At 53.0% G+C, this 14,937-nt stretch overlaps 1 protein-coding gene across 6 annotated transcripts in view; it reads right to left on the reverse strand.

Annotated features, from left to right (window-relative positions):
• Positions 1 to 14,734, reverse strand: part of TMEM44 (transmembrane protein 44) — a 35,422-nt gene extending 20,688 nt beyond the window's left edge. For 2 of the 6 annotated variants that reach the window (XM_060150327.1, XM_060150325.1), the window contains exons 1-7: positions 14,392 to 14,713; positions 11,409 to 11,535; positions 9,604 to 9,697; positions 8,339 to 8,505; positions 8,035 to 8,121; positions 3,209 to 3,379; positions 209 to 349 (exon numbers count right to left, since the gene is read on the reverse strand). In XM_060150327.1, coding sequence (XP_060006310.1) covers positions 209 to 349; positions 3,209 to 3,379; positions 8,035 to 8,121; positions 8,339 to 8,505; positions 9,604 to 9,697; positions 11,409 to 11,535; positions 14,392 to 14,528 — 924 coding nt within the window. In that variant the 5' untranslated portion in view covers positions 14,529 to 14,713. Of the gene's footprint in view, positions 1 to 208; positions 350 to 3,208; positions 3,380 to 8,034; positions 8,122 to 8,338; positions 8,506 to 9,603; positions 9,698 to 11,408; positions 11,536 to 14,391 lie in introns of all 6 variants that reach the window. The other 4 variants (XM_060150330.1, XM_060150326.1, XM_060150328.1 and 1 more) reach the window with 4 other exon arrangements.
• Between the last annotated feature and the right edge of the window lie 203 nt (positions 14,735 to 14,937).

The following is a 14,937-nucleotide window of genomic DNA, read 5'->3' on the forward strand; positions in this document are numbered from 1 at the left end:
TTAAAAAATATTTTGTCCTTGGGAAAACAGAGGATCCTACTTATTCAGGGCACTCAGCATTGCGCGTAACAGTAGTTTTTTAAAGTGACCAACTGGCCAAGCTCGTGGGGACCCCCAGGATTCCCAGGCCCGGCCCCGGTGAGGCTCGCTGCCTCTGCCCATGCTGTGCACAAACACCGGGGGGCCCCGTCCAGCTGTGAGACCTTGCCTCGGTCCTTGCCTCCTGGTTTTCTTCCTCCTTCTCTGCACAGGTCAAAAGGGCTTGGGTGTCGGCATTCTCTCTGGCTTCAGAGGCAAACCCCAAAGCATGTCTCAGCTTGCTCTTCATCACCCAGGAAAGGAAAATGATCTGAGAAGTGAAGTTAAGGTCCACAGAGGCGGAGGACTTCAGCCACCGGTGCTGCCTTCACCTCTGCACCCTGAGGGCTCCATCCTGGGCTGGTTCCTTACCTCCCCGGGATCATCCTGTCGGGTCGGCCCCAGAACAGACACAGCTCATCTGAGGACAGAGCCAGGTCCAACACTCCCTAGCTGCTATCCCCCTGAGGGCCCAGTACCCAGCCAGACGCTGCCTCTAACAAGCACTTAATAGATACTTGTTACACAAAAAGATTTTGAAAACCATTTTCCCTGGCTTACAAGGACAGTACACGTAGTGGGTTGAAGAGTGTCCTCCCAAAATTCATATCCACTCGGACCCTCACAATGTGATCTTATTTGGAAACAGGGTCTTTGCTGATATAATTAGTTAAGATGAGGTGGTAGTGGATTAGGGTGGATAAGGTAAGTCCTGTGGCAGGAACCTCACAGGAAGAAGAGAAGTAATGCAGAGATACACAAAGGGAAAAAGGCCAGGTGAAGATGGAGGCAGAAATTAAAATTATGCTGCCAGCTCGCCCGGAGATGGAAACAACCTAAGTGTCCATCATCGGATGAATGGATAAAGAAGATGTGGCACATATATACAATAGAATATCACTCAGCCATAAAAAAAAACGAAATTGAGCTATTTGTAATGAGGTGGATAGACCTAGAGTCTGTCATACAGAGTGAAGTAAGTCAGAAAGAGAAAGACAAATACTGTATGCTATCACATATATATGGAATTTAAGAAAAAAAAATGTCACGAAGAACCTAGGGGTAAGACAGGAACAAAGACACAGACCTACTAGAGTATGGACTTGAGGATATGGGGAGTGGGAAGGGTAAGCTGTGACAAAGCGAGAGAGAGGCATGGACATATATACACTACCAAACATAAGGTAGATAGCTAGTGGGAAGCAGCCAGTGGGAAGCAGCCGCATAGCACAGGGAGATCAGCTCGGTGCTTTGTGATCGCCTGGAGGGGTGGGATAGGGAGGGTGGGAGGGAGACGCAAGAGGGAAGAGATATGGGAACATATGTATATGTATAACTGATTCACTTTGTTATAAAGCAGAAACTAACACACCATTGTAAAGCCATTATACTCCAATAAAGATGTAAAAAAAAATAATAAAGGTGACTCCAATCTAAAAAAAAAAAAAAAGAGTCACGTACCACAATGTTCATTGCAGCTCTATTTACAATAGCCAGGACATGGAAGCAACCAAACCGTCCATCGACAGATGAATGGATAAAGATGTGACACATATATACAATGGAATATTACTCAGCCATAAAAAGAAACAAAATTGAGTTATTTGTAGTGAGGTGGATGGACCTAGAGACTGTCATACAGAGTGAAGTAAGTCAGAAAGAGAAAAGCAAATACCATATGCTAACACATATATATGGAATCTAAAAAAAAAAAAATTGTTCTAACGAACCTAGGGGCAGGACAGGAATAAAGACGCAGACGTAGAGAATGGACTTGAGGACACGGGGAGGGGGAAGGGTAAGCTGGGATGAAGTGAGAGAGTGGCATATATACACTACCAAATGTAAAATGGATTACATGTGGGAAGCAGCCGCATAGCACAGGGAGATCAGCTCGGTGCTTTGTGACCACCTAGAGGGGTGGGATAGGGAGGGTGGGAGGGAGATGCAAGAGGGAGGAGATATGGGGATATATGTATGTGTATAGCTGATTCACTTTGTTATAAGGCAGAAATTAACACACCATTGTAAAGCAATTATACTCCAATAAAGATGTTAAAAAAATAAAAAAAAATTATGCTGCCAGAAGCCAGGGAACCCCAGGAGCCACCAGAAGCTGGAACAGTCAGGGAAAGACTCTCCCCTACAACCTCTGGAGAGAGTGTGACTCCACCTGGATTTCGGACTTCTGGCTTCCAAAGCTGAGAGAATAAATTCCTGTGGTTTAAGCCATCACGTTTGTGGTTATGTGTTACGGCAGCCCTCGCAGACTCAAATAGTATGTGAGAAAATCCATTTCTAAACTATTTATGCTAAATCTACAGGTTTTCCACCCCTCCCCCAACCCCACCCAGCATCTCCACTCACCACTGTTTGAGCTTAGCTTGCCCTTGAGGCCCTCACACCAAGGTCACTGGGGTGTCAGCACATCAGGCAACACCTGCTTGGGGATCAGAAACGGGCTCAGCGATCACTGACAGCTTTTCTCTCTGCTTCCCCACCCCAGGCTTCCAGCACCGAAGAGGACAGAAAGCAGATGATCACCCGTGTAGGGCAGGTCAACTTGCAAAGCCCTTCCCAGCCTGTGAGAAGACAAGGCAAAGGTGAGGAAAACAGGTTCACAGAGGACAGGGACTAATCCAGGTGGGGAGCAGCACCGAGACAGGAGCCTGGCTCTTCTGTGATCCCAAGGCCAGGAAGCTTCATACTCCCCTCTGCTGTTTCACAAAGCTCCAGTCAAGAGATATTTCTTCTTATTAAAAAAAAAATAAAAAGGAGGAGGGACTTCCCTGGTGGCGCAGTGGGTAAGACTTTGCACTCCCAATGCAGGCCGCCCAGGTTCGATCCCTTGTCAGGGAACTAGATCCCACACGCATGCCGCAACTAAGAAGCCAGCGAGCTGCAACTAAGGAGCCAGCCTGCCACAACTAAGACCCGGTGCAACCAAATAAATGAACAAATAAATAACATTTTAAAAGGACACAAAGCACAAAACTGCACATTGCAATTGTGTCTGCCTCCCCCAGAATTCAAACCACCACCCTGGCTACTGGGAAAGAATTCTTTCTAGCAAGAGGGTAGGAGGGCAGATGAGACACAGCAGCCAAGCCCCCGGGCCTGGGGTGGATACGGTGAGGTCCAGCGCTGCACGGCCGAGGGAGGTCAGGAACCAGGGTGTGGCCCGTAGCAGGTATTCAGGCCGCCGGTCATGGGCCACGATGGCCGAGGCGTAGAGGAGGCCAGCCAGGGCCGACAGGAGCCGGGTCCACAGGTAGATGGAGGGAAATGTCCTACCCCAGCACTGGGCAGAGAAAGAAGGGGGCTGGGCTGGGAGGAACACTGCCACCTCCCTCAGCTCCCTTAAAGCTGATTCTAAGACCCAGGCCCCTGGTGATGTAAGAGGTTGGAGGGCAAGCCCTCTGCCCATGGCCAGTCCCCAGAGGTGCCACTTCTGTTGGGCTTCAAGCTGCTTCCAGGAATTCCCTGGCAGTCCAGTGGTTAGGGCTCCTCGCTTCCACTGCAGAGGGCATGGGTTCGATCCCTGGTTGGCGAACTAAGATCCTGCAAGCCGCGCGGCGTGGCCAAAAAAAAAGAAAGCTGTTTTCTTTGTCTGGTGAACTCCTATTCATCCCTCAGAACCTGGCTTAAACCCAACTCTGGGAAACCATCCCTTAACACCTCCACCCTAAGGGGAGCAAGTTATTCCCTCTTCAGGGTCCCTCACACCTCTGACATATCCCTCTATTGGAGTGCCTTTCACCCTGATCATGACTTAGCTCCTTACACATCTGTCTGTCCAACAGACAGAGGGCTCCTGAGAGCAGGGCTGAGGTCCTCACCATCTCGGTGCCCTGGAACCCAGCACTGGGCAGGGGCTCGTGAATGTCAGTGGGGAGAGCAGGACAGAGACTGAATTATGGAGAACCAAGGGCCCACTCTTCTCGTCTCGGGGCCACCAACTCTGAACCAGGCGGGACGGGAAAGTCAGGAAAATTAGAGATAACATTCTGGAAATTTTGAAGCCAAGGGGATATTTCTGGAGAATGAGCAATGGAAATATTGGTTTTTAAAAAAGGAAACATACAATATTTATATGTAAGTATCCTTTACAGGTATAACGTCACTTTATATACACATTAAGTATATATACAAATATTATGTATTTCCAATTATATACAATTACATAGGTATTTAAATCAATACATAAATATAAATTATATTATATATATATATATATAAAACTTAGTTTGCTCATTAGATGATTGTACTTAGAGACATACAGACCTTGGTTAAGGAACGGAAAATATTCAAGAGAAAAAGCATGTTTTAGCCGATTTTCTCCATTTTAATTTAACCCTCAAAAAGATTCCTGGGACTTGCCTGGTGGCGCAGTGGATAAGAATCTGCCTGCCAGTGCAGGGGACATGGGTTTGAGCCCTGGTCTGGGAAGATCCCACATGCCACGGAGCAACTAAGCCCGTGTGCCACAGCTACTGAGCCTGCACTCTAGAGCCCACGAGCCACAACTACTGAGCCCATGTGCCACAACTACTGAAGCCCACGCGCCTAGAGCCCGTGCTCCGCCACCACAATGAGAAGCCCGCGCACTGCAACGAAGAGTAGCCCCTGCTCGCCGCAACTAGAGAAAGTCCGCGCGCAGCAACAAAGACCCAACACAGCCAAAAATAAATAAATAAAATAAAATAAAATAAAAAAAGATTCCTGGGGATTCTCCGGTGGTCCAGTGGTTGGGTGTCCACGCTTTCACTGCCAAGGGCTTGGGTTCAATCCCTGGTTGGGGAACTAGGATCCCACAAGCCACACAGCACGGCCAAGGGAAGGGGAAGAAAAAGAAATAGATTCCTCAGGAGTGTTATATCTACCTCTGCATCTCTTCCAGTTTTGTTCCCAGGCCTCCCTGTTTCTGGCCTGCCACCCCCTGAGCAGACGGCACGCAGCCGGGGACAGTGGCCCCTGGCCCACTGGCCCCAGAGGTTGCGGGTGGAGTGTCACTCCTTCCCATCAGCCCGTCCCACCTCACACGGCCCAGCAGCATGGCTATGGCGGGAAGACTTTGGGGTCCTCCAGCCCACCCACCCCCATTTTACAGAGGACATTGATGGGCAGAGGGGAAGGTGACTTGCAGAGCCGGGCTAGGCCCTGAGCTGGATGAGGCCAAGCTGGGGGAGCCCTCTGCTCTCACTCCCTGCCAACCCACGCCCAGCGCCCACTGACTCAGAACTCAAGCTCTTCTCAGGGTCGGTACTAGGGTCTAGAGGGCTCCGCCTGCGGCACTGAACACACAGCTGTGCTTCAAGCATCACTGCTTGAAGACTGGAACTGGCTCGGTGACTCGAGATGTGGTATGAATTTCTCCAGCACACACAGGCCTGTCTAGCAGGTCAGGACAGACGGCTGGGAGGACGACCTGCCTGGTGGCTTCCCGGCAAATCCGCGCTGGGGACTGGAAGCGGGCTGTGCCTCAGACACTCTTACAGCAGCAATGATTCCCGGTGTTGTCAGCACAATGCTTTACTGATCAGTGCGTGTTTCGCACCCTTTGTCCTGTTCAAGGACTTGCTCCTGGAAAAATGGGAACTTTTCCCACCAAAGCCTCCCAGCCAGGCTGCTCCTCAGCGCCCCCTGCAGGGGTAAATTAGAAGCAGCTTCTGGGGGATCCAGGGTCCAAGTCCAGGCTGGCTTGGCTTCCCATAGCACTGCAACCCTGCTGGCTTTCTCCCTAACGAGGGAACCCTAGCTCTGGGTTATTCATGGGACCAGAGACACTCAGGGCTGGCAGCCCCTCCGAGATTGCCCAGCTCAGTCCCCTTGCAATCTCCCTCTATCTTCTTGCCAAGGGGCCATCAGGTTTGAATGCCTCTAGTGATGAGAAGCCCACTACCTCCTAAAGCAGGAACAACACCACCAGCTGTTCTCAACATGCCAGGCACTGGGGAAAGTGTCTAACCCATGGAATTCTTCCTTTAACCGAATGGGAAGCGGCCCTCCCAGTAACCTCTTGGTTATTGATTCTGGTCTTGGTCCTGTTCTCCGAGACTGCAAAGAACAAGGCTGCTCTTTCTGCCCCAGGATAGCCCTCTGTTTCCTGTATCCGTGAGCTTCCTTTTCTCTAGGCCAAATGCAGTGACTCATTAAGAAGTGTCTGCTGGAAGCTACCCTGGGCAGACCCCAAGCACCTGGAACACAGTGAGAAATGAAACAGACAAGGGCACTGCTCTCACACTGCTGATGCTCTGCTGGGGGACCAGGCAGCAACCTGGTAAGTAACTAAAGGAGCTCATTCAGGCTGTGATAAATGCGAGGAAGAAAATTAAGCAGAGGGAGGGACACAGCGGTGGGGCTGGCCTGGGGCTATTTTAGGTGGGATGGTGTTATGGGTTGAATGGTGTCCCCCCAAAAAGATGTTGGAGTCCCAACCGCCAGAGGTAGTGAATGTGGCCTTATCTGGAAAGAGAGTTTTTGCAGATGATCAAGGTAAGCTGAGGTTATTACGGTGGGCTCTAATCCAAGAGGACTGTGTCCTTGTGAAAAGAGGAAAGTCAGACACAGAAACGTACGGAGGGAAGCCATGCGACCACACACACACACACACACACACACAGGGAGAACTCCACACAAATCCTGGGGTTGTGCTGCCACCAGCCAAGGGACTACCAGAAGCTTAGAGAAAGGCCTGGAACGGATCCCTCTCTAGGGCCTTCAGAAAGAGTGTGGCCCTGCTGACACTTTGGTATCGGATCTCTGGCCTCCAGGACTTAAAGACAGTATGTTTCTGTTGTTCAGAGTCTGGGATACTTTGTTATGGCAGCAGCAGGAAACTAACACAGGTGGTCAGGGCACTGCAACTGTTCCTTCAAAGGCCCGCATGTGACATGGCTTCCCAGCCCTGACCACACCCTGGAGGCCCATCCCAGCGGTGGCTGAACTGAGCACAGTGTTCCCCACGCTCCCCTCCCTTGCCCTGGAGACAGCATCTTTGCTGATGAGGCCCTGTGCCACGGGAGGTTTCAGGCTGCAGCTCCCACGAGCGGTCAACGAAGCACCCGCCTCCTCAAATCCTGTTCTCCTGGGATTGCTGTTAAACCACAGTGCTCTTGGGCAGGACTAATTGATGAGCCGTCACATTTCTGGCGTCAGGCCCCACCATTTCCATGCGTCAATATGGGGCTCTTCGGCAGGCGCTCTCCTGCCTCGGTGGTCTTTCCCGCACACTCTGCTCTGCCCTGAGTGCCTTCCCTTCGCCTCTGCCTCCTTAGACCCCACCTGGCCTTCGCTGCCAACCTGGGGCCGCGCCAGCACCCAGTGCCTGGCAGTGTGAACAGTTTTCACCCTCGCTCATTTGAATAATGCAGGAGGCTTCTCTCTTTCTTCCAGAACCCCAAACATTCGATTCTTTCTTAGAGCATTCAAACATCCTGCTTCCCATTTCTGTGTCTTCCTTGGGGAGACTGTGAGCTCCCCAAGGGCAAGCAGGGCATCTCAAGGCACGTCTGTTCCCCCAAGGGACTGGCCATCACATGACTTCCCTAACCCCAGATGCCCGAAAAATACTGCCAACAAGACACTCTCGAATACACAGACCCCAGGAGCTGCATGACCCTGTTCTCTAAAAGCTCAGATCTTCTCGCTCCTTAATGGGGTGCTTATCCATCCAAACTCAGGGACTCCTTCCGGAGAGCCTGATTTTCATTTGCTACGAAAAATGGAGAGAACACGGTGCCCTCTCCCTGTGAGTCTCAGGACTCTCCGAGGCCTGGGGATGGCTGTTCGCTGCCCACACACGTGTATACACGCACACACACCCACGTACACACCCACACGCGCACATGTGAACGGAGACACCACCTCTCCACCCCGGTGACCTGGAGCTGGGAGGATGCTCCCAGATGCCCTAAGACCTGCCAGGGTGACCCACAGTCCCGGCCCCAGACTCACGATTCTGGAGAGTGGGGGGATCCGGGAAGCCCAGGCACCCAAGGCTGCGATGCCACCCAGCAGGTAGCCAAGGATTTCAGTATTGTCCTGCGGGAGCAGTGATACACTCAGCACCCTGAGGATATGCCCATGCACCCCAGGCCCGTCCTTTTCTGCTTTTAGAAGGTTCTTCCCAACAAGGCCTAACCCTGATGCCCACCCCCAGGGCATTTGTTGGAACTAGGAGAAAGGGAGGGGCCCGCATTGCCCCCGCCCCCCCCCCCCCCCCCCGCCGTCAGGTCCCCCTGAGCAGGCTCGACCTCACCTGTACCAGGCTTCCCAGCAGCCTCCGCTGCGACCCTCGGATGGGGCCTGAAGCCTTCGGGACAGCGGCCCACAGAGCCCAGCCTGGGCCCAGGCTCAGCGGCAGGACCAGGGCAAATATGCTGGCCCTGAGCTGCCGCCTCCTCTTTCTCTCCCGGGAGCCCCGACCTGCAACAGACACCAAGGTCCCACAGGGCTCCCGGGATCTGGAACTCGACAGACAGCTGCGTGGGAAGAACTGGTGTCGACCCCAGACCCGAGGCCAGGATGGGCTCCCCCACTGTTCCACAGGCCAGCCCCTCACCCCCCTTCAAGGGCCTGTGGTTGGGTTTTCCCCCCTTCCCCTTATCCCCCCACCCCCCCATGACTGGCACTCTTCCCCTTCCTCAGCCTCTCACAGTGTTTTATGTTTCAAGGCAGGGCAACGTGATCCTTTTTCATACGCATCTGCACGCACACAGAGTCGCCCGTCCTAGACTGGAGACCGCTGAAGGCAGGCACCGTGCCCGGCCAGTTCTAGAATCTGCACAGAGCCCGGCACAGAGTGGAACCGGCACAAGCTTGGTGAATGTATTATAAGTGGGCACACTGGTGCCAAGGCACCAAAGCTGTGAGTAGGATAAGCATCGTCTTTGAAAGTCTCCTTGAAATAGAAGACAGATCCGCCTCTGAACAATTCCAAAAAGAACATTCCTCCTCTGGGCAGCCTCGAGCAGCTGAGCGCATCTTACATCACCCCTGATGCAAGCATTTCCCTTTGGGACAAGGGTCCGAGCACACTGCTGCCCCTTCTCAGGAAAGTCCCAGTCCCACATACTTAAGGCTACTCATCCCATCTCAGTCACTTCCAGCGCCCGCTCGGCCTGAGGCAGCCCAGGTGGTTCGCTTGGAGCCCCTGGACTTGCACACTGAGTATCACTGTCCATCCCCAAAGCCCCGCCCCCTCCCCTTCCTGACCTCTGCCCATGCTGCCCTTTCACCTGGAATGCCCTTCCTTGCGGTCCCAGTTCCGACGTCACATCCTTCTCTGACACCTGCAGCCCCTCCCCTCCTCTGGTTGCCCATTGTGAGCCCACACCCCCTTACTAGCAGCGCTAACTAACTTTTAGGCCCCTGACTCCCCGCTCTGGGTGAAACCAGGGAGCTCGCCCATTCGTCTGTGCTTGGCAGGGTCCAGGCTCCGGTGTGACAGGGAGAAGCACTCAGCACACTGATGGATGAAATGAGTGGATGGGTGAAGACAGGAACAGATGGCAGCACACTTACCTGAACTGGACTTGACTTTGGAGCTGCAGACTGGGAAGAGAATGGACACAAAGCTCACCAGGTCAACAGCTGCTAGGTAGACACCAGTGAAGACCTGGGAGTAAAGGAAAGAGGGTCTTGGTGTTCAAACACCTTTCAGCAACTGTAGCACCGCTCATTCTGGCTCTCCTCTACCACGTGTGTTCCACTGATGTAGGGCTTCCAGGGACACCTCCAACCCCAGGAAAGGTTGGTTATCACCTCCATTTGACTAACGAGGAGATGGGGTGCTTAAGTAACCAATCCCATTATGCAGACGCCCATCAGAGAGATGGGATAAGAACTCAGCCCGCCCCACTTTCCACTGGACAGCATGGTCTCTGCTGTGCAACTTTGGCCCAGCCACTGAACTTACCTGGGCCTCGGTTTCCTCATCTAGAAAGCAGGGATGATAACAGTGCCTCCCTCCTTGTTAAGTAGATTGTATGGGCCGATACATGGGAAGCTGCTTAGGCCAGCGACTGGACGAACGTAAAATGCACCCACCCATACATGCACTAGCTACTGACGGTATAGTTGACACTTGAACAACTCAGGGGTTAGGGCACCGACTCCTCTGCAGTGGAAATTCCAAGTATAACTTTACAGTCAGCCCTTTGTATCCGAGGTTCTGCATCCATGGTTCAAGCAACTGTGGATCCTGTAGTGCCGTAGTGTGTATTTATTGAAAAGAATCCATGTATAAGTGGACACACACAGTTCAAAGCCATGTTGTTCAAGGGTCCACTGTACTTAGTGCTTAAGAGCATGCGTTCTGGGGTTTGAATCCTGACTCTGTACTTACTAGAGGGTGACTTTAGCAAGGTTATTTAACCTCGCTATGCCTCAGTTTCCACATGTATAAAACAGGGATAATGAGAGCACCCACGTCATAGGTCGATTTGAGGATTAAATGAGTTAATACATGAAAAGCCCTTAATGTCAAGTACATAGTTAAGTATTTAATAAATATCAGCTATTATTATTGGACTTGAGCTAGGCCTCATTATAGTCTATCAGCTAATGACAATGGGCTCCCAGAAGGAAAGGTGATTTGTTTCTGCTAGAACGCTGCTCACAGCAGGGTCTAGAACTCTCCAAATCTGTGTCCAACCACTAGGCTCCCCTCTTTCACATCTACCTGGATGGCAAAAGGCCAGGACCAGCCCCCTGAGGTGGGACCCATAGGTCCTCCTTGGGATATGTGTTTTGGGATAAGCCCCTTCTACACAGATTTGTTTGAGGGTCTAGACGTTGGAAAAACTTGAAACTGCTTCTGACTTGCTCCAAAGCCCACATCACCACCTGGGAAAGGATTCAGACACCCCTGCCTGAGCTGCGGCTGGGCCCTGGGCTCTAAAACCAGTAACAGCAACAATCCCTTTTTACTGGATATCTACTATGCGTCAGCTGGTGTTTTAAGTGATGGGGATATGGTAGCGAATAAAAATTTTTGCCCTTATGGAGCCGACATTCTAGTAGGGGTTAACATACAGTAAGCCATAAACATAATGAATAAGTAAAGTCGATGGTATATTAGGGAAAACTAGAGCAATGAGGTTGTCTGGAGCACCTGTGGTAGAGGCAGGGCACACTTTTAAACGGGTGATCAGGGAGGCCTTATTGAGAAGGAGATATCTGAGCAAAGACTTAAAGGAGGTGAGCAGTGAGCCACGTGGGTATTGGAGGAGCAGGAAGGCCAGCAGCGGCACAAGCCCTGAGGTGAAACTGCCTTGCATGGGGAAGGAACGAGACAGAAACCACTGTCACCTGTAGGCCCAACACACCTGGATGGTGAGCTGTTTGGCCAGAATCGCCCCGATGGTGTCACACAGGCTGGTCAGGAGGCAGCAGGCAGCACACAGCACCGATTGGTCCCGTCCGGATTTCTTCCCACACCTCAGATAGAGAAGCCTGCGGGGACAGACAGGCGTGTGGGCAGAACACAGAGACGTGAGTTTGGGTTCCCAAAGCAGGTGTCTGAAAAGGGCAATTGTGACTTTAGGTCCCTCAGAATCACTTTCTTCCCGATATTCAGCAGGTGGTTTTGACCTTAGTTTACAGGTGGTTAAAGAAAGGATGGAAAGCCTCCGAACCTCTGACCAACAAGCCCATGGCAGGAGGCAGACCTCGTGAAAGGATGAAAGAAATTCCTCCTACAAATCTGGCTGCCTCAAGTTCGTGACCCACCACTCAGTGCTGACAAATGAGCTGTCAGCTGTTATGTTTTGAAAGGCAACAGGAGGGTTATAAAAGTAACCCAATCATTGCAGTTTAACTGCAGAGCAGAGTTAATTGCCTGGATTAAAAAGGCAACTGGCTTCTTTGAAATTAAAATGCAATCCTTCTAATCCATCTGTGCGGTGAAATGGCCTGGCTTCTGCCAGCTGCATCCAAACTGATTTCATTTTGGGCGCACGTTCCTCACACACCGGGGGAGACTCCGCTAAGCTGCGATGGCACTTTGGGCTGGCCTCCCCCTAGGGGCCCCACTGCTGGCTTCTCTCCCTTACTGCCCGCTTTCCACCCCCAGGAACAAGCGCAGGAAGGCAGGACAGACTGGAAGGGGCCAGATGTCTCTCTGTCAGCATCATTGACCGAATCTTGGAAATACTTTATTCTAGATGTTTCCCTGCTCCATTTCTATGGAGAAACTGAGGCACGATTGCAGCTCTGGTTTCACTTCATTTAACCACAGGGTGGTGCTCACTCTGCATCATTAGGACCATATGGCTGGTCCTGAGCATCAGCCCTTGGGACTAATGAATGAGGACAGAAGGCCATTGGGCTCCCAAACATTCCCCAACCAGCCAGCCGAAGCCCAAAGCTCACAGTAGGAATACTGTGGGTCCTGAAACTGTTTCAAGGCCCAGGAGTGAAGACTCCTACATTAGAGACTCTCTGAGTTGGACCCAAATTAGAAATAATTCATTTAGGGCTTCCCTGGTGGCGCAGTGGTTAAGAATCCGCCTGCCAATGCAGGGGACACGGGCTCGAGCCCTGGTCTGGGAAGATCCCACATGCTGCAGAGCCACTAAGCCCGTGCGCCACAACTACTGAGCCAGCGCTCTATAGCCCGCGAGTCACAACTACTGAGCCCGTGTGCCACAACTACTGAGGCCTGCGCGCCTGGAGTCCGTGCTCTGCAACAAGAGAAGCCACCGCCATGAGAAGCCCACGCACCACAACAACGAAGAGCAGCCCCCGCTCACCACAACCAGAGAAAGCCCGTGTGTGGCAACCAAGACCTAACACAGCCAAAAAGATAAAACAAATAAATAAATAAATAAATTGATTTTAAAAAAGAAATAATTCATTTCAACCCTCCCATTTGAGAAAGGAGAACACTGAGGCCTATGGTGAAAGGTGAGTTAACGGCAGGCCTCTGCTTCACGTGTGGCGGCTCTGCGTGTGCCCTGCGGCTCTCCGGCCACTTCCCCAGCTCTTAGGGGTCAGGGATCCTGGGCTGACTCTGACCCAGTCCCCACACAGCTGAGGCAAGGCGAAAAGGCAGAGGCTGTGCTCTCAGCCTGGCCACTGGGCATTCTCGAGGGAGCTCCTTAACCTCCCCAAGCCTTAGTTCCTGGAGGGTAAGACGTCTAATAATACTGGCTTTAGAGGGTGGCGGTGAGGGACAAGTGAGATAAGGCACATAAAGTGCCTTGTTAGTTCCCATCCTCTGATCTGGGTAGTTTACCTCACAAGCCTGCCCCTTTCTAGTAGGTTCTGGGATTTCGGTTCTTCCCATTTACTCAGGCAAGTTAGTTAACCTCTCAGCAGCTCAGGCTTCTCATCTAAGCGGGATCAATGACAGTCCCTACCCCATGGGGCTGTGGCAGGGATCAGTGAGTTAACGCAGCACTAGGCCCTCAGTAACTGTTCTAAGTGTCTTCTTATTCATATTCCAGGGACTGGGCAGTGGAGCTGCAGAATCTCTCCACCAGCGTCAAATGCCTGAGGGGAACGTGACTGCCTGTCAAAGGTGAGCCGGTGTCAGCCTCCCTCAGGGGTGGTCCTTCTCCCCTGCCAGGGAATACGTGGGTGGCACCATCCTCCAGAGCTTGGGACAGGGTGGCAGAAGAGCTGGAGACCATCTTTACCCAGACTTCACCCTTAGAACCCAGGTTATGGGGACCACTTGGCCAAAACACTCCAGGTGTCAGACAGACCAGGGCAAAGTCTGTGGCCAGAGTCGGATACTAGCCTCCCCTCTTCTCAGCTAAGAGGGCCAGTAAATTGAGGCCAGAAACATTGAGAGACTTGTCCAAGGCCCTTGCCCTCCGCCAAGGGTTGATGGCAGTGTTGGAGCAATAATAATGCTGTTTAATGAGCATTTAGTAAGAGCTTTACCAGTACTATTTGATCCTCCCAGCCGTCCTATGTGCTATCAGGCCCATTTACGTGAGTAAAACGGGCCCCAGGGATCTTATAGCTCGCCCAGCTCACACGGCCAGTAAACGGGGAAAGGCTGACACTAGAACCCAGGACTGGCTGCTCCCAGTCCACGGCCCCGTCCACTGCACCACCCAGCCTCCTCCTGCTGGCTCCCAGCCCAGTCTCCTGTGCGTGGAATCCGGAAAGAAGTATCTGATTTCAGTCTACAGCAAAATGTTCCTCTCGATCCTGCAATTGTGCTGCCTCCTGCATCCTCCCTTTCTGCCCCCTTCCCTCTAGGTTTCCAAGCGCGAGTTGGCAGGGGGCAGCGCCCCATTTCCCCCCGCTGCCGCCCCGGTCCCCGCCCTGGCGCCGCCCGGCCCCAGTCCCCATTACAGCGCGTGGACGGCGATCCAGCAGGAGAAGGCGCAGATCCACAGGCCGAAGGAGATGCAGACACGGTGGCGGGCGAAGCAGTGGTCCAGGTAGTCCCAGTCCCAGAGCGCGGGCGCAGGGCTGGGCGCCTCCCCCATGGCTGTATCAGCTTCGCCTGGCCCGGTGCCCGCGCCTCCGCCTGGCCGGGGACCCGCGCGCAGCCTCCCCCCGCTGCCCGCCGCCCCGGGCGCTGCCTCCCCGCGCGTCTCCTCCGGTTCTGTTCCTTCGCGGCGGCCCCAGCCGAGCGCGCCGACCGCAGGCCGGAGATGGGCGCGCCCAGATCCGCGCTTCAGGGGGCGGGCGGCGGCGGTCAAGACTCGAGGGAAAAGTTTCCGGGAACGCGCGGCTCCCCACCCCTCGCGCTATTGTCGGGGGTCGGCGGGCGGGAGGCCGCCCCCCAGTGGCGGAAGCCGGGAGCAGCCTCTGCACAAAGGCTGCGCCCCACGCCCCCCAGACAGCGGCAGCACGGCTCCCGCGGACCCCTTCGCTACCACGCACCCCCAAACC

Source organism: Lagenorhynchus albirostris, chromosome 5 (genome assembly GCF_949774975.1).
Source record: "Lagenorhynchus albirostris chromosome 5, mLagAlb1.1, whole genome shotgun sequence".
Classification (NCBI taxonomy): domain Eukaryota; kingdom Metazoa; phylum Chordata; class Mammalia; order Artiodactyla; family Delphinidae; genus Lagenorhynchus; species Lagenorhynchus albirostris.